A 24364-nucleotide genomic window follows, 5' to 3' on the forward strand; every position below is an offset into this window, starting at 1 on the left:
TTCCTGAAGTCCATTGTCCAGTTTTTCAACTTTGATTTTATGTACTGACAAAGACAGTTGAATGTTTTGACTGGCAATTATGGCCCACAGAAATGATGACTGTACATCTGAAACCATACTACAAAATTACCACACTGGTTTGCACTTTTAACAAGTTTGTTTTGCATCATTTTCTTAAACGAGGAACCATATTGCATCTATAAATATAATTTTACTAACTAATGAATATAAGATTTGCGCCTGTTATATCATCTTATCATTTTTATCTGGTGAAAAGATATATTGGAAATGGTTATGCATACAACTTGTCTGAGTAGGCTTAGACTCAAAGGTGATCGAGAGGAGCATTGCAAATTAACCTTTTCTCTTTGAAATTCCACCACCAACAAAATTACATTTGTATAGCGCTTTTCACGTTGGGAGGATGGCCCAAGCCGCTGGACAGTCAGTGTTTCGGACCCGATTTAGGAATCAAGATCTGGGAGGGTGGCTGAAGGTACGGTCAAAGAGGAGGGTCTTGAGACAGGTCTTGAAGGAGGCGGCGAGGTGGAAGGACTGTGGGATGGAGTTCCACAGTGGGGGCAGAATGGCAGATGGTGGGACAGGGGATGTGAAGTGGGCCAGAGCCCGCTGAGTGGGAGTGGGCAGGTTGGTAGGAGGTTGCATAAATAGGGGGGAGCAAGGCCATGGAGGGCTTTGAAGATGAGGACCAGGATCTTGAATTGTATCCTGTGTGATGGGAAGCCAGTGGAGTCAGATGGGGGTGATAGGGTCATGGAGCCTGGTGTGGGAGAGAACACGGGCTGCAGATCACCAAGTGGAAGGAGTTGGGAAGGCCAACAATTAGGTAGTTTGCGTAGTCGAGCCTGGATGTTATGAATGTGTGTATGAGGATCTCGGCGGCCTGCAGTGTGAGACAGTGGCAGAAACGGGCCATGGCATGGATGGGGGGTAGAAAGCATAGTTGAGGGTCAAACAAGATGCCAAGGTTCTTGACTGGCTTAGTAAGATGGAGTGTGCATCCTTGAACCAACCAAGTGCACACGGAGAAAGCATTGCTGACGCATCCCCTCAAGACACTGATTAGCTGACCCCAATGTAGTCATTGATTACAAAAGTGCTGTGAAGGAACTGGAACTCAGACAATAGACTCCAAAAGACAATCCCTGTCACCTGCAACGGAGGCCTATGCTTCAGCTTTCCAAAAATAAATTGAAGGCAATTATAGCCCTCAATGTTCCTGAGGGCCTCTGTGGAATGAAACTTTTGCTTTGTCAATTGCAGAATACAGAACGTTTGAAATTTACAGCACATAAGGCCATTCAGCCCATCAACTCTGTGCTGGTTCTTTGCAAAAGCAATCCATTTAGTCTCATTTATTTCATTTTCCCCACACATGGAAATTACTGATTTTTAAGTATCTATCTCATTCCCTCTTGAAAGCTAAAATGGGTTTTGCCTCAATCACACCTGGCGTCAGACAATCAGAAAGAAAAATTCAACCAACCCTATCTATCTAAGTTAAAATATTTTCAAATAATTTTTTCAAATTTCAAATAATATTTCAATTTTAACCCAATTGTTTCCTGCTTGATTCTTCATTCATTTTGAAAGCATAAATGATCAGAGAAAGTAGTACTCATGAGGAAAAATTTGATTGGGATGCAAGGCTAGCCAAATGGTCTCCCTTGATTTACGAACAGTGCTTTTACATGATTGTTAACATTCTTGTTTAAGACAATTCTGTAGAGTTCAAGAAACTACTTTTTCTACATCCTTTAAATTTGATTAATTGAAACCTGGATTCTTTTGTGAACACTGCCCATTCTTTCAGGCCCATCACACATTGGTAGTTCTTGACAAGGGATAGAGATATTATTAAATCACAGTATAGGTTGATAGGTAGTTTGGTGATGGAGTATGCTGATATGCACATTAGCACTGCAATGCAGATTAGCCCATTATACAATAATACTGATGCCATTTTATTGTAATGGTAGAAGGCTGAACGCAGAAGAACAGCACTCCTGTTCAAAATAACCTAAATTGCAGTGATAGTATATACAGTAGAGGAATTTAAATGTGTATTGCATAAGTGAAAGGATAATATTCAAACTTTTTTGCCACCAAGACTGTTTTATTTAGCTTCGATTTTTGTAGGTCTAAACTTATTCTACAAAATTTGCAAAATGTATTCCTTTTGGTATAACATATTGATCCCCCTTTTGTATTGCACTGCATTGTGGCTGATTAATTTGTTTGGAAAATTTCTTGCATAGTATAATACAATCTTAGCTAGAAACTCAGGGATATGTCAAGTCAAAATTAGGCTCTATATCAAGAGAACATTGGAAAGCAAGTAACCACATGATGGTGTCATGACTGTCATTAATAATCCTTGCATTTTATTATAGTGCCTGAACCTCAAAGTATGTGTTTCACAAGTAACTGCTGTCAAGTTTACTGACAATGTACAGGCAAAACCGTTATAACCAGTATTTTGGATCCATTCCTTCCTTGGTCCAACCACTTACTGTCGTTGGCTTCCCAAAAATACTGAAACCCACTAGACCCAAAGTACTGTATACAATCAGAAATGTGCTCAATACGTTCATACAATGCGCTCATCAAATATTATGCCAAGAAAGTCTTCTACAATTAAAACAAGTTCTCACTTTACTGCTTCAGGGCTCCAAATAAAAATGTCCAGCACTGAAAACAAGGTGGTTGCGTGGATTGGTCTGCTGCAATGAACCAGCTGATGCATATCAAATAAGATTATTGTAGATACTCGTGGCTGTCATTGTTGCACAAATGACTAAAGAGGGATTCCTTTTCTGTGGGTATTCAAGTTTATTTTAAGACAGCTAAAAAGATTTTAGTTAGGAAATCAAAAAAATTCTAAGTACATCTTTCAAAGCCCAGTGCGATTCTGCCAGTGGTTTTAATTGCATTGAAGGCTTCACGCTTATTAACCAATGGAGTCCTGTAGCTCAGCGAGACACCTGGGTTCAATTCCAGGCAGGGCAAAACCTTGGGGAAGTTTCCTTACGCCACACGCCTAATAATAATCCCTCCAGAAAACAAAACAATAAAAAATGGTCATTTTCAATCCACGACTGTTTGTGGGACACTGCTGTGTGCAATTGGCTGCCAGGTTTCACCCACAAATATAGTCAATTCACTTTACAGTCTATTCTGTGAAGCACTTTGAGATATCTAGAAGACATGAAATGCAAGGATTATTATTATTGTAATAACCAGTTAAGGCAACAGTAGAACACTGAAGTGCACCTTGCCATGCAATTAAGAGACGCTCCAATCAGATTATTCTTGCAAATGTAGCAATTAGGAACTCATTAGCAATTCAGTTTGTACCCAATGCACTTTTACATTTACATCATGTCATCAAGGTCCAGATTTGAAGAATTTTTCTGGTCAAATGAACCCAGTCTGTCCCCCTCTCTGGCCTTGAATTGAAGATACCAATATCATGACATTCTGTATAAGGTTGCCTAGTTTGTGGGTGACATTGTTGGCTTGTTTTGTTGGTTAGGACACTTCACATTAACCTCACCTCTGCACATTCCTCACAGCTGTACATTTACAGCAAACTCCATTACTTTAACATTTCTTTGTTCATGGATAACAAATATCTTTCACGTTCTTCCAACTTAGTAAAAACATGCAGTATAAATGCCTGGTTTAAGGGATTGAGATAATGAAACTCTCAGGGATAGAAACAAAAACAGAGAGAACTGGGAAAACTCAGCAGGTCAGGCAGCATCTATAGAGAATGAAAGTGAGTCAACGTTTCGGGTCCACGACTTTCTGACGAAGTGTCGTGAACCCAAAACGTTGACTCACTTTCCTTTCTCTATAGATGCTGCCTGACCTGCTGAGTTTTCCCAGCTCTCTCTGTTTTTGTTTCAGATTCCAGCATCTGCAGTATTTTGTGTTCTCTCAGGGATAGACATCTATGGCTGTAGAACAATTACAATGATTCTGGAGCACCTCCGAATAAACTACCTGCACATCTTGTATCTTTTTTTAAATTAAACTGTTGATTTTTGTTTTATAGATCACCAAAACCCACTCACCCAAATTTCATTCTTTTCTTCGTAGATGCATACTCTCTCATGGGATTCTCCGAGTACACAATCCAACAGAACCATTACCCATTCATTTATAACACTGACTTGTTTCAAGATAAGTTAGCATTTGCAATAATCAAATTACGGTTTATTTGAATCTGCTGTATTCTGAAGTGCTCTGTGGTAAGGTGATGTACATGAAATTCGAAAAAAGTAAAGCTGAAAATACCAGTTCAACACAAGATTCTTTAATAACTATCAAGGTCAAGAATGAATGCCATTTTTCTTTGCACAAAGGAACTGATATTGTGTTCAATATGTATCAATTTAATTATCAATAGAACTCATCCAATATTTAGCTGAAACAAATGTTATTTACAATGTTTTGGTCAAGAACTTTACAACTAATAGGGTATAACCAACAAATGTTTCTTTAGTGCTTAACATACTAACATAACTAACTTGCTGTTTGCTAACAAGCGATCATAGGGGCAAATATACAAAGCTTGCAATAACTCTTAATTGCACTTACATTTTACTTTTTTTTCTTACCATTTTTTTCTCCTCTCCTGACGTCTACTCTTTCCTTGTTATTGAGGACGCAGGTCCATGGCTGTGCATTCTCTCTGGTACCTTGCCCAAGTGGGTTTTAACAGTGTGTTGATGGATTCTTCAACTGCATGCCATTCCGGCCCTCATCGACATCCATGAATGTGCACTCCAACATGGTTCATTGGATATCAATCAAGAGTGGGTAGCTTGTTTGGTTTTGTTAGTTAGGTGCAATTGTAGTTCCCTAGCACCAGGGCCTTCACTGGTCTATACTGCTTATTTCTTTTTCAGTGGAAGAGCATTAGTACAATATTTTAAAATATGGTAAATAAACATTACTATAATCTTTTAAAAAGATTAGAAAGATATCACAACATAATTCTAAGAACAGAATCAGTTTCATCAGAGCATCTTGATTGCAATGCAAAGATTGACATCCTTGTCAAGCTTCTAATACCCATTTATATCGAAATAAACAAAGAATAGGTTAGTGTACTTGTATGCATTTGAAGCATTATGTTTTGTGGTTGCAAGGTGCAGGCAAATGCGACTGCTAATTGCACTGAAGATTTACTCCTGGGGATAAACAAAATGAACAAAATTTGAATAATTTGAACAGCCAGTGTTCTTACTTTTTTAAAAAATGTGGAATTGCAATTAAACAAAGCTTCAGTGACAGTAGTTAGCTGTGTAACTCATTGAGTTGAAATTAGCACCAGAAAATTAATTTTAATATAAATTTTTATTTATAATACATTATGGGCAATGAGTTCTACAGATCAATTGACAATACTGTACAGTAAAACAACTCGAAACAGAATAATTTATATAGTACTTTATGAACCAATATCATTCACCTGCTGCTGTCAAACAAAAAACAGCATGAGGAAATACAAAAAAGCTTGCAATGAAAGGTACATTCCAACTTTGGGAGGGGGACCCAATATAGCATTGTTGAAGAATAAAGTCTGTATGTTTTCGCCAAAGATATTTAAAAGTATCCATTGCACCTCAAAATGTTTAGCAGATTATGTCAAAACTAGTAAACTCTTAAAAAAAATTCTGTAACCTAAGAAAGCTGCTAGTATGAACTTGAATAAATTATTTTTCAGCCATGAAAAGGCTACTCAATCTTGTATTTTCATTAGTGTGTAAAGAACACAATGCCATCACAATAGAAAAAAANGGAGAAATTGTTTAACTGAGGGATTGATTAAAAAAATAAGATTTGTTGCAAAACAAAGGTGCAACAAGGCAACTTGTTTAGAAAATAGCTAAAGGACCTAAACTTGTTCAGCATTTTTTTTAAAATGCAGGGTTCAGTAAAATTATGTAAGATTTCCCAGTCGGCAACGTTACATTATTATGAATTAAATGTTATGCTGTCATATCAGTTTAAAGAAAGTACTTTAAAAGTAACCAAATCAAATCACATTCCTGGGTTCAATGATTGCTGATGGCATTTCCCATCAGTTTCTGCTGAGTGAAAGTGCTTTATTTTATTTTTAAAAATGTGTACATTAGTCTGCACCAGCAGCATATCACAATACCATATAACAGCACAATTTGATAGAACCAATAATGCACAACTGCTAGATAAGAATGAGAGCACATTAACCAAGTTTGTTGATTCATACTAAGTTCTCCTCATGCCTCCTCTTGATCTGGAAAATTCAATATTTTGCGATGGGCCTGACGCAAATACTGTTGCTGCTTGAAATATACTTTAAAAGCTCCTTTGATGGCCACAAACGCAATACCACCCTGTTTAAACAAACAAACATTTACTCCATAGTTAAAGAAATTCCAATGTTGTAAAATCATATTACTCCAAAAAGACAGTTTTACCATTCAATGTTTCTCCTTTTCTGTTTAGTTAGTGATATTGCTATAAAACTAGTCATTCAAACCTGAAAACTAAATTTGCATGGAAAATGCACACAACATTATCAATTAAACTGCCATTTTTCAGCAACAGTAATTGTACTCAGAAGAAATTTAGTTTGTTTTGATGAGAGATTGTTACTCAAATTCACTACTGAAACGTCTAACTTTACTCTTTCTTAGTCTGTGAGACTCCTCACAGCACGGAGTATCCCCTTTTTCCTACAATCTATAGGTTTTTAAAAATAATCTTGTAAAACCTAACCACATGTTTTTTCTTGGCTTCTCTTTTTTTTCTTCTGTTCTTTTCAACCTTAATGTAAGGAACTACAGGCTCTTTATCAAGGCCTCTCAATAAAAACTACTGTGTTACCATATATTTATGAACATTAAAATCCTTTTGCTATTGAATATTCACAATTCTGAAACCCAGCACTAATGAAGTTGAATTATACAAGGTTAATACTACGTTCCCTAATTACAGAAGTAGCAAAGGATGTTTCAGAAATTCATGGTATATTTTAAATAATTTATGGCCAGCGGAAAGGTGCTAAATGTGGATTTTATCTGAATAACTGAAGCGTTGCAAATTAATTGTTTTATTAAGTTGACTGTTGTTTATACATGTAGTTTGTTTCATCATATTTGTTGCACTGTCTGGATGTATTTCAGTAGTACGATTTGCACCCACAGATAAACTCTATATTCAATGTCTTTCCATCAACGATCTTATATTCTAAATTATTCAAAATATAACCTGCATTTCCAAAGCATTTTTGCTGCACTTGTGATAAACGAACGCAGTAATGACTTTATATAATTGAACTTAACTATTAATATATCTTAGATGTTTTCTTAATAGTCACTGATAAGGGAACATATGCAGTCTAAAAATCCTTGCACACAAAGACAAACGTAAAAAGAAAAATTACTTGCCAGCAATTGTCTTCTTTTTTTATATCATCCTCCACAGACTATATTAAGTCTAAGATTTGGACTTTGGGTTTTTGAAATGGACATGTCCTCTTTAAGAAATTCCTATACCACATACCACCAAATTGTGGGTCAATTCTTTATGAATGCAAGTCCTGGGGGATTAATTGGAGGGTCCTCAATGTGAGGGGGATGTCATCATGCTGAACTAATGAGGAAAGCCTAACCCTGCTGGTAATTGTTCTTTCTTCATCACTCAACCTTCAGCATACACTGCAAGATGCTACCAGTGCTTTAAGATCTGGAGGTGAAAGTACCTGGAGGAATAACCAAATCACCAGCACTAGGTGTAGAAAGTTTCCAGCTATGCTTTGTAAATGTAGAAGGAGCTTTCCAAGTTGTAGCCTGACGAATGCTATTTCTTGAAACATTTTTCAGAGTTCTTTCCATTCAATAGTTTCAGAGGTGAGGGAGGCACTAGTTACCATGGTAAACTAAAGAGGGGCAGGCCACAATGGAACTTCTTGGAGAACATTGTTCCCTATGGTCCAGCCTTGAGTATTCTCAAATCACATTTGGTTGATAGTGACTGGTCAATATAGAAAGCCCCTGTGAGGGAATCGCTATTTGTAGAGGTTCAACTGAAGATATTAGATATTTAGTCTGGGGTAAGGGTCTACAAACATAGACATAGTCATGAGACTTAGGATATTTTAATAGAACTCTGTTTGGGTTATAGATTCTTAATGAAGTGATGACATCAGTAGAATAGAAAAGGGGTCTTGAAATACAAATAATTTTCTCGGCTGTGCACAAATAGGGCTCCTCTGTAGGTTGTGACCCACAAGAGATTCCAAATGAAGTTGTGTGTAATTGATCAGGAACCAGTTACTGGAGGATTTGATAGATTGTCACCTTGCTCTGTTTCTGACATGGAGCTCTCATGAATCAGTTGTCTAAAAACGGGTAGGTTTATGTGAAGAGACACATGCAACCCTTGAAATGGAACCCAAGACACTTCCTGTGGACTCTGAAGATGGTGATACAAAAGTATCCTTCAAAACTATTGCTGACAGCTCGTCTTGAGCAGTAATCCAATCTTGAATTTCTCTAACAAAAAAACTGTTACAAGGGTATTACATGATTGATTAGGAATTTCTTAAAGGAGAATCATCCCTTTGGACATTCCTAAAGTCTGTATCTAGGTGGAGAGAATTCTACAGTGTCTAGCAGAAGCTGAGAATGCATAAATTATTTTGATCTTTAGCAGCAGATTCTATAGTGAAGATTTTTTGAAAGACTTCTCACCAAAATTGTCCTTTGCAGGTTTGAGTTGACACTGCTGAACATAAGTTTACCAACTATAGTTGCAATGGTAGGGAACACCAGAGCCCCACAAAGAATGCGAGTGGCTGACACATGATCTGCAAGTGGACTGGCCTCAGCTGGAATTCGAGGAACAGGACTGCCTATTCCTATAAAGATAAAAAGAGGAAGATCATTAAAAGAAAAATCACGTTATCATCTAATCAGTTCCATTTTTAAGGAAGGGAGGAATGGCAAGCACACACTCTGCTTATAGTGAGAACTTCAAATATTTTCTGATGGGCAAGCGTTGTTTAGTTAAGCAATCAGCAATACTGTGGGATAATCATGAAAGAACTAGTCCAGGTTTTTCCATCTCTTTGTAATGATACCCAAGAAAGAGTGTCTATGCACTGCATGTGACCAGAACACGACCCAAAGTACAAAAAAATTAAACCGTTTCAAATACAAAAGTGTTTTTCTCAAACCCTTTTTATTTATTTTAATCTATTATTCCAAATATCTAACACAATGTAAGTTACTACATTTATCTTTCACGACTCCTTAAACATAGCGTACCATTTAGGAAGTTGAACACCAGGTTTATTCCACAAGTGAAATTGACCTCATAATTCACAAATGATGAACGGCTTCCTATGCAGTATTCTATTTATACAATATATCTGTTCCAATTTCTCATTCCTTAGCTTAACAACTAAAATTAACTTACCTTTTGCCAGTAGGTTAGTAGATCACTATAAAATAGTACCATGGTTGCTATGATAACAGGTACAATGATCATGAATTCTGAGAGCCAGTGTGAAGATATTTATTTCATTGTCAGCTATGCAGCAGAAACATGCTTTGTTTGTGCTACTCACACAATATGAAGCTCCTCAGCAGCAGTTTATAAGAATTAAGTTTCTATGGTTACAGTTGCATGCTTGCTGACACTAACTAGGCTCTCACAGCTCATTTTATTTATTTTCTGTTCGTGGCTTGCTAATTCCACACATTGTTATAAGACATTATTTGCATAAAGGTTATGAAGAAACATCCAAAATACCATTAAAATATTTATTGTGACTTATTAAAACTTAATATTTTACATTAAAATTAGCTAAATACTGGCAACCTATAACAACAATATGGCAACTAACATTTCTTAAGCCTTTTTTTAAAGAAACTATGTGAATTTGTTTCAATTAAAAGTATCATTCATTAAATCTCTACAGGTATCTGAAACATAATCCAATTACTCGGAAATGAGCTGCGAGATGTAATTAGATTACCTGGAAATATGCTGTTTAAAATCTGTAATTTAGTCGAATACTTTCGCCACAGTCTCAGCACGTAGTCTTCCCAACGAATCATCTTGCCTAAAATCAGCATAACTGGAATAGTTGGAAGTCCAATCAAAAGAAACAGAGGGTCAGCTCTCTCCATGATATCCAGGCCTTCCTTGTGTCCTACAACCTTAGAAATGCAAACAAAAAATCCATATTACCCATTACAGTATTTGACTCAAAAATTACACAGAATAGAGCAAACACTTGAAAGAAACATGGATATAATTAGTGCAGATTTTAATTTTCAAAGTTAAACAGGTTTCACAACTGGCCAGTTTCTGTATGTAAAATTGCTCTAAGATTCTATGTTTCCAACTAGATGTTCTTTTATTGTAATTACAGTATTTGAAAAAAACTGTCATAAAACATATATAAAAAGCAAAGGAAGAAGAAGAATAAAATAATAACCCTTACATTTGATATTGCACCTTTCACGCCAGGAGGATGTCTCAAAGCACTTCACAGGATTTACTGTAAAGTGGAGTGACTCTGTGTTTTTTGTGGGCAAACATATAAAAGATTTTATGTGCATATTAAGTCCACGTAAACCTTGCTTAACTAATTGTAAGGGCTGAGAATTGAGTCAAAATATACCATAGTTCAGGTTCAAAACCATTCCACTCATACTGATACTGACCAAATATAGTATTATGAGATTTTAAAAAGAAAACCTGTAACCTAAGAATGTTTATAAATTAAAGTGTGTATATCCAAATTTCAAATTTATTTTGACCTCTGCACAATATTTGCAAAACCACAAACACATAATCAAAGAAAAACAAAATAATTATATACCAATATGCTCCTTTTCAATCAATTACCTGCATAACAGTCACAGCTCCATAGGTGACCGCTGTCCAGTAGATAGAACCCACCATGATTCCAGCTGCAGCAAATGGACATGCTTTAGAGATGAGGCGGTCTGCCAGGTCCAAAACATAAACAACTGGACCTAAAAGGGCAAAAAAACTTTAGTTAGGAACTGCAATAAAGTTCACCTCTTTAACTGTAATAATAGATGAATTTCTGTGAAGCTTAGGTTTAGGAAAATACATTAATATATTTCTGTACAGTAGTTATGCTAGTGAAGCTAATTGTCAACAAATGTTTTGGTTTTATTTTTCCCGGAGGAGTTTTGTTTCCTGGCAGCTAATTAACATTGAATAATAATCCTTGAATTTGATATAATGCTTTATCACGTCTTTGAGACATCCCAAAGTTCATCACACGATACAACAACAACAAAATTACATTTATAGAGCGCCATTTATGTCGGAAGGATGTGGTGTAGGGGTGAGGGAAGGCAGAGAGGTGGGAGGGAAACCAAAGGCCCGGTCGAAGAGAAGGGTCTTGAAGGAGGCAAGGGAAGAAGCAAGGCGAAGGGACCGTGGGATGGAGATCCAGAGTGTGGGGGCAGAGAGGCTGAAAGCCCGGCCACCGATGGTAGGGTGGGAGACATGGAGCAGGCTGGAGCTCGACGAACGGAGGGAGTGGACAGGATGGTAGGGAGTCAGCAAGTCAGAGAGGTGGGAGGAAGGTGAGGACGAGGATCTTGAACTCGGTCCTCTGGGGGATGGGGAGCCAGTGGAGTCGGGCGAGGGTGGGAGCAATGGGGTCACGGAGTCTGGTGCATGAGAGTACATGAGCTGCAGAGTTTTGGATAATCTGCAGCTTGTGATGGGAAAGGTTGGGAAGGCCGATGAGGAGGGAGTTCCCGTAATCAAGCCTTGATGTGACGAATGCGTGGGTGAGGGTTTCAGCAGCCTGAAGGATGAGGCAGTGATGGAGTTTGGCAATGTTGCGGAGGTGGTGATAGACAGTGCCGGTCATGGCACGGATGTGGGGGAGAAAGGAACAGTTCAGGGTCAAACAAGATACCCAGGTTCCTGTCTGGCTTAGTGAGGTTGAGTGTGCAGCCATGGAGGCTGATGCTGCCAGCGCCTGAGGTGCGGAGACGTTGGCGTGAGCCAATCAAGAGGGCCTCGGTCTTGCTGACGTTGAGTTGGAGAAAGTTGGCCCTCGTCCAGGACTTGATGTCAGACAGGCAGTCAGTCAGGACGCCAGTTGTCCTGGAGTTCAGGGTGGAGGCTGTATACAGTCAAGTAGATTGACTCTGTATTTTGAGGGCAAAACGTGGCAGGCAGCCTGTTTGTGCACCACATTGTCCTACAAACAATCATGGAGTGGGTGACCAATTTTACTTGGTGGATTTGTTAGCAACAACACTGGGAGAAACTCCCTTCTCTTTTCTAATAATACCATGCGATTTTTAACAGGGAGACAAGACTTCGGTTTAACGTCTCATCTGAAAGTAAAATTGTTCTTTGATCACTGCTAATGTAACTAAACCATTAAACCACAAAAGTTAATTACACTAACACTACAAGGTGTCCTGTGAGTCAAATGAAAACATTTTTTTTGATGAATGCGCTGAATATTAGATCTCATTAAATGTTGCAAAGGTTTCAGTAAATGGGCTGAATCAGAAAATTTGATACAGGGCATTATAGACATCAACAGGTAGATTACTGATAGTATTTGCTCATTCTCCCAGTTCAGGTAACACTGAAGAAATAGGGTGTTGCTTATTCCTCTTAGATATGAATTACATTGCTATTGTGTACATATGCCATGGAAAATGAACTTGCAAAATCATCGACTCTTGATTTGAGCAACAAAAAAAATCAGGATATATGGGTCATTTCTTCTCCTTTGTGCTTGAGACAGTTACTGCAGGTGTAATTTCACATGTTCCAAATTCAATAGAATATTACATAATTAGATAAAACATTCTGCTGAGGATTTTTAACACTTGACTAAATCATAAACATTTCTTCTCTGACTAGATTCCCGTCTCTTCCAAGACACAATATCCAAATAATTCTCCCTTTGTCTCCCTGTGTGTAGCCCTCACTTTTGGTCACCCGCAATAGTGATATCCTCTTTAGATAAAAACCCACAGATAATTGGAGGAATTATGCTTAATTACATGCTACCTTGCTAAATCTTTATTTTTTCAATGCAGTTGCTCCACTATTTTCACTCATTATTCTATACTTATTGACAAAGTATCACTAATATACAGCAAAAATAAGCAGTTTCTGCAGGAAAAAATAGTACAATAATAATTTCCAAAAAACAAGTTTCTTCAAGAGTAGAAGGGAACTGAACAAAAGCATCCCATTTCAATCTGGATCATCAGGAAGTCAATAGGAAGGCATTTACCATGTGATAGTATGCAGTGTGAAGGTAATTCTGAGATGGAGTGTGAAAATATAGCGTATTATGAAGGCTTGTATATCTTTGTGCTAAACCCCAATAGGGCTGCTCTACATCACCAGGAAGGATATTTTGGAACTGAGGCAATTAAACAACCCCAAATATGTATAATAAGGCAGAAAAGTATTGTGATATTTTACTAAAATACAATGGAACCCAAATGATCAAGTAGCTTAACAAATTCCTCCTGACAGTGTGGGACTCAATTAAAAGTCTCAGTTAATTGGAAGAAAGGCATAATCATTCTTTGACTGATAGAGGTCATCAAAAGTAGCATACTCATGATGACGATATCTCCTACTTGATTTTAAAGACAAACAGTGACCTCTTCACTGCATACAGATTATAAACCTATGAGGGCAATGGTCAGAAAAACCTGTGACCTTGAGCAGGTCAACACCCTTACTGAACATAATGTTGGCCATCTAGCTCTAATAATATAGTAAAACTCATTTGAAGGACAAAGGTTGTGGGTTCATGTCACATCTCAGGACTTTTAGTTCACAGACATTGAAGGACAACATGCCTGATAATGCAGCACTCCAATACTTCATTGGAGTGTCAGCATAGACTGTGAGGCTCAAAGTTTTGACATGGAGTTTGAGCCTACAACCTTCTGACTCGGAGACAAGAGTGCAACCAACAATCCATCCAATAAAAAAAGTAATTCACTTCATGGTGTGTAGGACACTTCTATGCATAAATTAACTGTCATGTGCACCTACAAATAGTCACTACACTTTACAGAAGTAAAGTACTGTGAAGTGTTTTGAGACTTCTGACGTCACAGGACACAATATCAAATGCAAGGATTATTTTTAATAACCTGAATGACAACATTGTAGAAAGCATAGACTATTTGTTTTCTACAAAGAGTGGGAAAGTCAGAGGATGTCATTCAAAATATTCTGGCAGTTGATTCTTGTGCAGCACTGGGGAGTACCTGCTAATAGCAAGCAGCCTCCTCCTTGCACCCTGAGCTGAAGAATGGTTTGTGATCTGTGATCCAGAAATAAGAAAATATTGGATAAAAAAAGCATACAGGTGATTTGTATTGCAGGTCCAATTGCTAAATGAATGAATAAACAGGTTGAGGTAAAAATACATACAGTTCCTATCCACTTACATGTTGGGGACTATTTGAGTTTTGCCGATATAGGTAGTTTGTCAACATAGGGGGTCACAAGCAGACAATAGTTATTCTGTAGTTACAATTTCTGAACTATGCATTACATGCATTTTCATTGATTTATTTTTAAAAAGTTATACACTTAATTAAAATTCCTGAACCATTTATTTATGTGCATTTTCGACAAAAAATTAATTAACTTATTTAGAAAAATAGTAAAAAAAAGTAATTTAAGAGTATATTGTTGACAAAAGTGGTAATAAAACACGGTCTTTAGTACTGTTAGGGATCTAAAAAATTTATCAACATAAGTTGCCTGAGTTTATGTTGACCTCGACATAGACGGTAAGATTGTATTATTAATGTGCGGAGAAGTAACCAGGACTTTACTGTTTTGTAGATATAAGCGGGATGTCGACATAAACAGGTTTGAGATAACTGGGCAGGACTGTATTACAAATAAGTTACTTCGCTTTATATGCAATCTGCAATATCTCTAGCCAAGCAAACAAGTTTTTGGTAAACTAGTCAAGCATCATAAAAGTTTGACTACATTTACCCACAACATCCTAGACAAGGTCACATTTTGCCCCCTGCACAATGTTGTTCCACAGTGGTTAATCATTTTTTAAAAAGCAAATAAGAATCTTGGGGTCAGAGTTTGTTGATTTTTTTTTACAAAACTCAATTCCCTAATATCCATTAACTCATGAACAAGATCTTTCCTAGTTGAAGCCTGCTGTTTTGTACAGAAAGAATACCATGACGTTCCCCCTGATGTGAAAGGCACTATACAAATGTAATTTTGTTGTTGTTGTTCATGTCCACTGGGTATGACATTCTACAAAAATACACATGGATTTCTGTCACAAGGTATGAAAGTTATCAAGAACATTTATGGTTCAAATATAAATACTAAATCTAATCTCTCTACATATAGAGCGCATATGTACATTAGTTCAGCATATAGTTTCATGTATGCTGAACTAATGCTATTTAATTCCATCCAGTAGGGGTCACAGAGAGCCTAAAGAGCTAACATTGCTTCCTGATGCTCACTGAAAAACAAACACATGACTCATCACATTTATCCAATTTCCTATCTCGAAGCCGAGTCTTTATTCTAAAGTCTTGATAAAATTGTTAACGAATTGTATTGGCTCCTTACAATGGATTGCAAAACAAATTATAAGATATTTAATAAGTAGGAAAATGAAAATATCCTGGACTGGGTTTGTACAACTATAAATACATTCAAAAAAAGTAAATCAGTGATAGTTTTACAATGAATCAGCAGTATATACATAACAAAACATTATATTTTATTCCCCTCCTCACTACGAGAGCATAAACTGAGCCACAATGAAATCTGCTTAGCTCAATTTTTCCACAGTATATTTTTCAATTAAACCAACAAAAATTAGGGAATGCCTACAAAAATAATGTATTTAGTTTATCGTAAATGATTGTGAAACTAAACAAATAATTTCCAATGTACCTGTTCCCAAAAATAGAAAAGTTACAATATTCAATAGGATATTCATCTCTCACCTCTTCAGCCTATAACAGAGGCCTTGCAAAAATTTCAGCTTCTTAGAATGAGAATATATTTAAGACAAAATGTTTGCAAGTCTTCTGTGCTTACAAAAAAAAGCCTAATTTCAACAATTATATTACTGCATAATACTCCTAAATTCACTGGGTCTATCTGAATTAATAATATTAATTCTTGCATTTGGTATAGCACCTTATTACATCAGAAGACGTTTTTGTTGGCAAACGTGGTAAATTTTGCAAATGTATCAAAGACAGACTCCAACTACCAGAGATATCTCCGCATATTACACAGTAGAGCAAGTACAGCTTATTGTTCTTTCTCTATAATGAAATCTGGCACTGCGTGTTATCTCACATTATACTTTCAGCTCAAAAAGTGGGTCACACTTTGATAAGGATAGTGCGTGATGCCATCAAACTCCAATCAGTATTCTGGCTCCTATGTTTCAATATTTAAAATAAAGGAAGATACGGCAAACAAGATTAAACATGACATGAAGTTTTTCAATTGGTAAAAAAGAAAAAAAGTTTGTTTAAAAATGTATTATATTTTGATCAAGCCACGTGAAAATATTTTATTCTGTGAGATGCTAAATCTGAAAATATCAAAATGTATCCATAAGTTATTTGAATATCCTAAAATGACTGGAAAGGTAGTGAAATGCCTTACTATCGTAATCCCCTTATTCTACTATGTTCTCAGTTTTGTTACAATCAATGTTGTTCTCTCCTCATTCTTCTCTGTCCAGTTTATGAAATCATGTTTTGGACTGAGAGAAAATTCTGAAAAACCATCTTCTTTTAAAAAAAGGCTTGAAAATGCACTTTTGGGAGGTTTTCAACATTAAAAAGGTATAAATGTGCTTATAACACATCCCTACACCATTATATTTTCTAGCTATCAGTTTTTCCCCGAGAAGGCACCCTGTGTGTAGGGCGCTTATATAAATACAATTTGTTATTTTTTCCATTCTAGGTGTTCCTTAAGGGTGTTAATTGAAGATAAACTCAAAATATATTTTTTAAGTGGTCAGTTTGAAGGCAGGGAGAGAAGCAACAATGCAAAGTGATCTAGGAAGAGAGTTCCAGTTAACAAGGGCTGAAAGCTAGGTCTTCAATTGCAGGTCAGAAGGAGTGAGGAACAAGAAGCAGACCAGAGTTGTACTCCTGAAGCAAACTGTAAAATTGCATCAAATTCCTTTTAGAACTTCCTGTAAAATATATGAATCTGAACAAACCAATTTTATTCACTTTTTTTTAAGTAGACAATGTTGCTGATACATCATTAGAATAATGTACCAAGGACAACAATAAAGAGTAACCTTCAGCTAAATTCCAACACCAGAACTGCTGAGTTTTATTTTCCCAACCCTCCACTGTCCCTCGGGCACTGCTAGTTTCACTGCTAGGCATCCAGTTTATTTAGCTCAGCAGGACAGCTGACCCTGCAAACTGAACACTTCCTGCCAAACAGTCCAGACCCACCCCTTCTCTGTAATCATTGTGTAAAGTACTTAATAAACAATTCAAATACTACACACATCTTTATAGAAATACAGAATCATACCTTAATGCTGTAAAATATCAATGATAATGGTAAACAATATAAATCAATATTTTTGCAACCTGGATATCACAATCAGGACATTTATGATTTTAATTCAACAGAAGATGGATGATTTTACCTGACCACAATTTTAAAAAATATCAGGATTGGACCTGGTGCCATCATAGTACATTAAATGAATCCTCAAATTAAATTTTAATTAGATTTTCCTTCAGTTGCTTTTAATAATGAGCCAGGTTAATAAATTGCAAATAACGCTGGATTAAAATGCTGCTATTGATGCTCTGTCTTCAACAAGACAAGACAGAGCATCAGTAGAAGCATTTTGTAACAGAATTTTAATTCATGAAACATTTTAAATTGACAGAATATGTAGGATTCACATTATAAAGCATGAATAATAAATCCAGGCAGCTAGTTTAATGTAAAGAACATTCTGTTCACAATCCAGTGCACAGCACTTCAATTTTAGGTTTATCTGACAACCACTATTGAGATGAGTTTCATCTGTTCACAGATGATCGACTGCCTTCTAATAGGATAGAGCCTTACCTCATCGGAAGAAAATAGACCATACAGTTCGCATAGCAGTAAATGTGATCCAATAAACATGATGCAGCAGTATTCACAGCAGTCCTACAAATGTCTCTTGTCACAGAGCTTCACACTCTTGAATAAAGGAAGGTGAGAAGTGTAGCATGTACATTGTTCATGAGAATGTAACCTTCACCTCATTATAGTGCCTTAAACAGGCAATGCCTTAAGGAATTAAGGTGTGGCTACTGAGCAAAAAGCCACTGCATACCCTGGGAGGATTATAAAGTTGATAAGAGATGGTTTCAATGCAGACAGAATTATAATAATAACTGCACTGCATAAAAGGCCTAAAGCAAAGTGACTGGTTATCCTTGCAAAGTAGCAAGAGTGTTCTGTCCCTCAACAGACAACGTTTGCCAATCCTTTCAAAGAAAATGCCATTTGTAAACATTGTAAACAAAATTTTTTTAAAAAGGAAAGCAAGAGACAAAGAACAGGAATAGAAACTTCATCATAACTTGGACTTGACTAGCCCAACTGGTTTAAGACTGATTACAGAAAATGTACATCTTCCAAAAGCAATAAACAAGGAGTAGTTGAGCATTCACGGTGTTTTGACTGAGCTCAGCTCCTATGCCCACTTTTCTTCACAAGAAAAGGCTTATAAGAAGCTTCTGTCAGTGTAAACAGCACAAAAATGAGCCTAAGGCCTTTTTAAAAAAATCAGAGCATCTTTCCAATGCTGGAGCATCTGGTGGTTTGGAATTCACTCCATTTATTCGAGGCTGAGTGCACATTTCCAAAGTCACACCGAGTTTCTGTTTGTAAATCGGGAACGGTGACTTTTTTTCTTGCTGCAAACCTCTCCTAATAAGCCAGCCTTTAGCCTTTATGCAGCAGCTGCCACGTACAGCAAACCGTTAGATTTGCCACTAAGGTGTTACTGTCTCCAGAAGAGTTCTGAAAAATATTTTGTTGAGGCTGATCCCAGTTCATTTGAAAGCAGGACTACTCTCTTTACTCTATATTGCAGCACACCTAAAGCTGAGGCTCTAAATGGTAGCATCACTGCAATTGGTATAAATTTATCAAGTCGCAAAAATACTAATAATGATAACTTTAGCTTGAGAACACCAATTTTTATTTGTTCAAAATACTACCATGGCTGAACATTGGAAGTTAGTACAGACGAATATATATATATATATTTATATAAAAATCTATTAGTGTTCAAATAAAAATGTATTGCTGAAATATTAGATCCTCAACAAAGTTGGTTAATGGAACATCTAAAATCCTCACCTTCCACAAGGCACACAATGATTTGCCTGCAGCAGACGCAATCATGGTATTAATAGAATGAGGCTTTGCATCTTTGACCTTGAAATCATGTTATTCAAAAGCTGGTTAGTAACAAGAGGAGCTATAAAGAGGTTTTCATGACCTTTAAAATACATACTGAATATCCCAAAGTATGAATAACCTGCAGTCTAATCCGGCAATAACTCTGGTGTGTGTGCATATATATATAATATATATTGAAAATGGTTTCTGAAATTTGCATTGTAAATTAGTTCAAATATATTGTACATAACTTTGTGCAAGGCAGTTTAACGTGGTTGGTGAATGATGAAATAGTGCACCCCAAGAGATTTAAGGAAAATAGAAAAGAATGCATCTATGGAACAGAATTGAATTGGAACAACAATGCTTTCCAATAACAAAATCGTTTTCCTTGTCTTTTACTATTAATACAGTTGCATTATAATTGTTTAAAGACTAAGAGTAGAAAATAGCAAACTTATATTGTCACCCAAATAAATAAGCTAATTTTATATAGGGATAATTACTTAGCCGACACATGATATTAACACCTCTTCTTGCTCTAGAAATCTATCTTCTTTGCAACACCAAGCTTGTGTTTAACCTCAATAGCAAAATTAACAAGATTGCAAACAAGAGCTATTCCTTATAAAGTTCCTTCTGCAACCCATTAATATAAAGAAATGTGTTGTAAAAATGCATGCACCATAAAGAAATTCATATACTGAAAACTTTTAACCTAACAGCATTTTGAAGCAGGAAAGGGCCTTTAAGGCTCAACATTGCTGATTGCTTTTTATTTTCAACCTCAATACAGATACAACACAAATCTACTGTAGCTGCCTCTTGCTTAAATATTGTACCAGTATGAATAAATCAGTAACTTCCAATCATTTCATTCAGAAATCAAATTCAGGGTCAAATTAAGCAACATTTCTGGTACACAGTGATTCGATATATGTATAGCTGTCAGCTATCTATTGTGCTGGCTGACTAACAGGACCGGTAGAACAATGTTTCTTGTGTGTGTAAAATACAGTATTTGTGTTAGAATTAACCTTTTAGAATTGAAGTTACTCCTTCCAGCAGAATTCAGCAATAAAGGTGAATGGCAGCGATGGACTGCTCTTCTGGATTAGGTGCCGGTAACAAATTTGACTTGAGAAAGCAGCACTTAGCAATTTACGAATATCTATTGCCCATGACAGTAACACATCCTGGACCCAAAACCTCTTTGAAATAGGTAGGCTCTGAAATTTAATTCATATATTTAAGCAATAATTCTTACCTAGAGCGAATTCTCACCGAAAGATTACATCTTGCAACTAACACCCATTTATCACTTAGTCAAGATTACATGTGTAATTTTTTTCACATGACAAACAACTCTATTTCATCATTAAATTGAAAGAACACTCAAAACAGAAATCCACATTTTTGTTACTATATATACACCAAAGCCTAGTTCTACAAATGCCTCCTGGTATCTTGCCCAAGCAGCTGTTCTTCATGTGAAAGACCAGACCATTAGTGATAACATTAACAGTTTTTTCAGTCCATATGTACAATATCTCAATTCATAGCTGCAGATGTGCAGATAAATTCTGTTCTCAATGAGCAAGCTGAAGTAAATGAATACAATAGTAAAACTTAAGTATAATGTGATATTCTTTTTTGGAGTCATTTCTAAGTAAAATCTAAGATCCTCCAACTCTAACTATCCTTTGGAAGAACTCCCTACCTCTTTGTCTTCTTGCTGTAATATTTTTTTTAAAAAACAAGTTTCGCCCCACATGAGGACTTCGTGAATTATATAATTTCTTCGGTATTTTTCTCAATTAACTTCTCAACACAACAGTTTCAAAGAAGGATGACAATCAGAATTACGAGCCCCACCCATGTACTGGTCGGTTGGAAATTTCTGATGTAAAGGGTTCCACAATCCCAGAACTGGAACTACTCAATATGCAAGGAAATACTAATCTTTGATGAAGGTCAGATTTAAAATGCTATAAGTAATTTTAGCTTCAAAAAGACATTGATAAATTGTAGAAGGTCAGCAATGATTACAAAGATAAGTACAGTTGGTAATACTTGAATGTGGTGTGGAACATGATTGTTCCTGAACTGCTAAGAACTAGGAAACGTCATGACAAGCCAAAACTGGTCCAGACGAAGGAAGAAACTTTGCAAAATCTTTTAACAGATTAAATGGATTAGAGTTAATGATTGACGAGACTGCACATTTGTTTGCTGAAGAACAGAAACACAGTTGAAAAACTAACACAATGATATTGAGATGGAAAGAGAGAGAAAAATCTACAATGGACAACATGAAGTGAGATCAAACAGACACTACTGAATCAGTTAATAAACTAAAAGTGCTCAGATTGGTATAATGATCCCTTTCTCTTAACTAAACCAATTTTAGTCCCTTTAGTTAATACGTTTAAAGCAGGAATATGCTTTTGTGTCTAAATTTGGCTTTTGAAGACACCAGCATTAGCATGTTCAGTTCATTTTGTATTTTTCTAAAGGAAGAAAAAGTTCAGTAAAGATGCAGATTTAAATTTTGGTCAATCCGACCACTGAAAGCTCCACTTTGCTTATCCTACAAAAACTGGAAAAGATAATGTGCATATGGAAGCTAAGGCAGCAAATATAGTTTTGTATAGCTAAATATTTAATTTTAAAAGATCAGCATCCACTTGAATTATACAGAATTCAAATATCTTGAGATGTCCCATAAAATTATGTACAATGCAGAAAAGGACTATAAAATGTGTAGAGGCACCAAGTAGGCATGATTAATCAGAGCACACGGTAATGCAGTATTCTCATTCCACAAGCAAAGAAAATTGAAATCAGCAGACAAATGCAATTTAAATTTCTTTTTACCTCAAACACTTCTAGCATCTTCATCAGCTGAAGGCACAAATTATTATACTGCATAACAGATTTGTTTATGGGCTTCTAACACTCTTATCACGTTTCATTATGTTTGTAATGCTGGTTGGACACTCAAGAAAAACAAGAAATGGCAATTTGGCCATTTAAAAACCCTTTCAAAGATTGTGATTACCCAAACAAACTCTATCCAACCACTCATTGTTCCAAGGGAATTTTTTTCACAATTGGTTCCTCAATCCAAAGGTAAATCAAAACAAAGCTCCAGAAGATTTGTTCATTTGTATTTTTCAGTTCTGGATTGCTACCGTCCAGAAGCATTCTCCTCTACAAACATTCTCCTCTGATGTAAATGTATATATCCTGTTCTAATTGACCTGCAATCAATTTCAAATTTTGACCACTTTGATCACACGTAACCAGCACATAGGAAGTATTTGATCATTTTAGTCTACACCTAAACTTATATCACTTCAAGATAATTCCCAAAATGTCATTTATCTATCTTTGAAGGAGTTAATTAACATACCATTAACTGTTTTTACTTTTGAGTCTGTTCTCAAATCCGCAATCTCACAGGAGGCACTGATTCTGTATTTTTTTTTGGAATAATGCCATTGGATATTTAGTATCCCTCTGAACAGACAACAACAAGAAGATTGCATTTATAGAGCTATTGGTCTGACTTCTCACTCCTATAACTATTATGTAATGATTGGTGTAGGAAAACTCACTTGGGCATATATCCAGTGGGATCAGGACTGGAATGAATTTTAATATCTCCCAATGGTCACATATTTTGCTGACACTGGCCGTCTAGGCTCACATGTGAAGAAATGTCCAATCGAGTGAGGTACCTGATGAGAATCACTTCCTAAGTTTATAAATTAAGAAAATTAACTGGGTTTACTGTTGGAGGCTTCAGTGCCCATTCAACCCATACCAACCATACCAAAGGGGAGAAAATTGAGATAATTAATCTTGGGAAATCTAATTATGGGATACAGCTCTTTGCATCAGCCCATTTAATACCAGACCTTCTGTATATCAGAAATCAATTGCAGACAATACATTCAATCCTTTTCTGAAGAATTTTCAACTCAATGTGTTCATTGCAAAAACCACAAAGTTTCCATGTTCTCAGAATACTATCTATCATTTTAATCTAGCAGATTGGACCTGGAGAGATTTAAACAACATTTCAAATAGTTAGACTTTTATTGTTCAAATTATTTAAATGAGATACAGAAATGTTAGTGAAATAATTCAGAGGACAATATCTTGCCATATTATACGTTCTAGAACTAGATCATGTAAATTTGTTCTTTGGAAAAAGGGGCTAGTAGTTTAATCTTTTTTTTACCCTTTTTGGGGAAAAAAAATCCTAAAAATGGTTACTGTTGGCAGTTAAAACTGTTTTTGTGCATGCGTAAGGTAATGATCAAAAGTTCTAGAACGCACTGTTGCCAACCAACGTCGCGCACACCTCTCCTCCCACTCCCTCTTCGAACCCCTCCAGTCCGGTTTCCGCCCTGCCCACAGAACAGACACTGCGCTTGTGAAAGTCACAAACGACATCCTCTCTATCTGTGACCATGGCTCCCTCTGCCTCCTTGTCCTCCTGGACCTCTCCGCTGTGTTCGACACAGTCGATTATGCCATCCTCCTCCACTGCCTTTCCTCCGTCATCCACCTCAGTGGGACTGCACTCGCCTGGTTCGAGTCCTACCTCACAAACCGCCAGCAGTACATCTGCACAAACGGCTTCTCCTCCCGCTCTCACCCGGTCACCTGCGGGGTACCCCAAGGATCCATCCTTGGCCCCCCCTTCTTTCTGATCTACATGCTCCCTCTTGGGGATGTCATCCGCAGACATGGGGTACATTTCCACATGTATGCAGATGACACCCAACTCTATTTTTCCACCTCTCTTTGCGATTCCCAGTCC

General features: G+C 36.6%; 1 protein-coding gene across 1 annotated transcript in view; it reads right to left on the reverse strand.

Annotated features, from left to right (window-relative positions):
• Positions 1–5373: 5373 nt before the first annotated feature.
• march5 (membrane-associated ring finger (C3HC4) 5) overlaps positions 5374–24364 on the reverse strand; it is a 37954-nt gene continuing 18963 nt past the window's right edge. Inside the window, exons 3-6 of the mRNA XM_007896513.2 lie at positions 10939–11069; positions 10061–10244; positions 8772–8938; positions 5374–6410 (exon numbers count right to left, since the gene is read on the reverse strand). Coding sequence (XP_007894704.1) covers positions 6294–6410; positions 8772–8938; positions 10061–10244; positions 10939–11069 — 599 coding nt within the window. The 3' untranslated portion in view covers positions 5374–6293. The remainder of the gene's footprint in view (positions 6411–8771; positions 8939–10060; positions 10245–10938; positions 11070–24364) is intronic.

This window comes from Callorhinchus milii, unplaced genomic scaffold (genome assembly GCF_018977255.1).
Source record: "Callorhinchus milii isolate IMCB2004 unplaced genomic scaffold, IMCB_Cmil_1.0 Scaffold7, whole genome shotgun sequence".
Taxonomy (NCBI): domain Eukaryota; kingdom Metazoa; phylum Chordata; class Chondrichthyes; order Chimaeriformes; family Callorhinchidae; genus Callorhinchus; species Callorhinchus milii.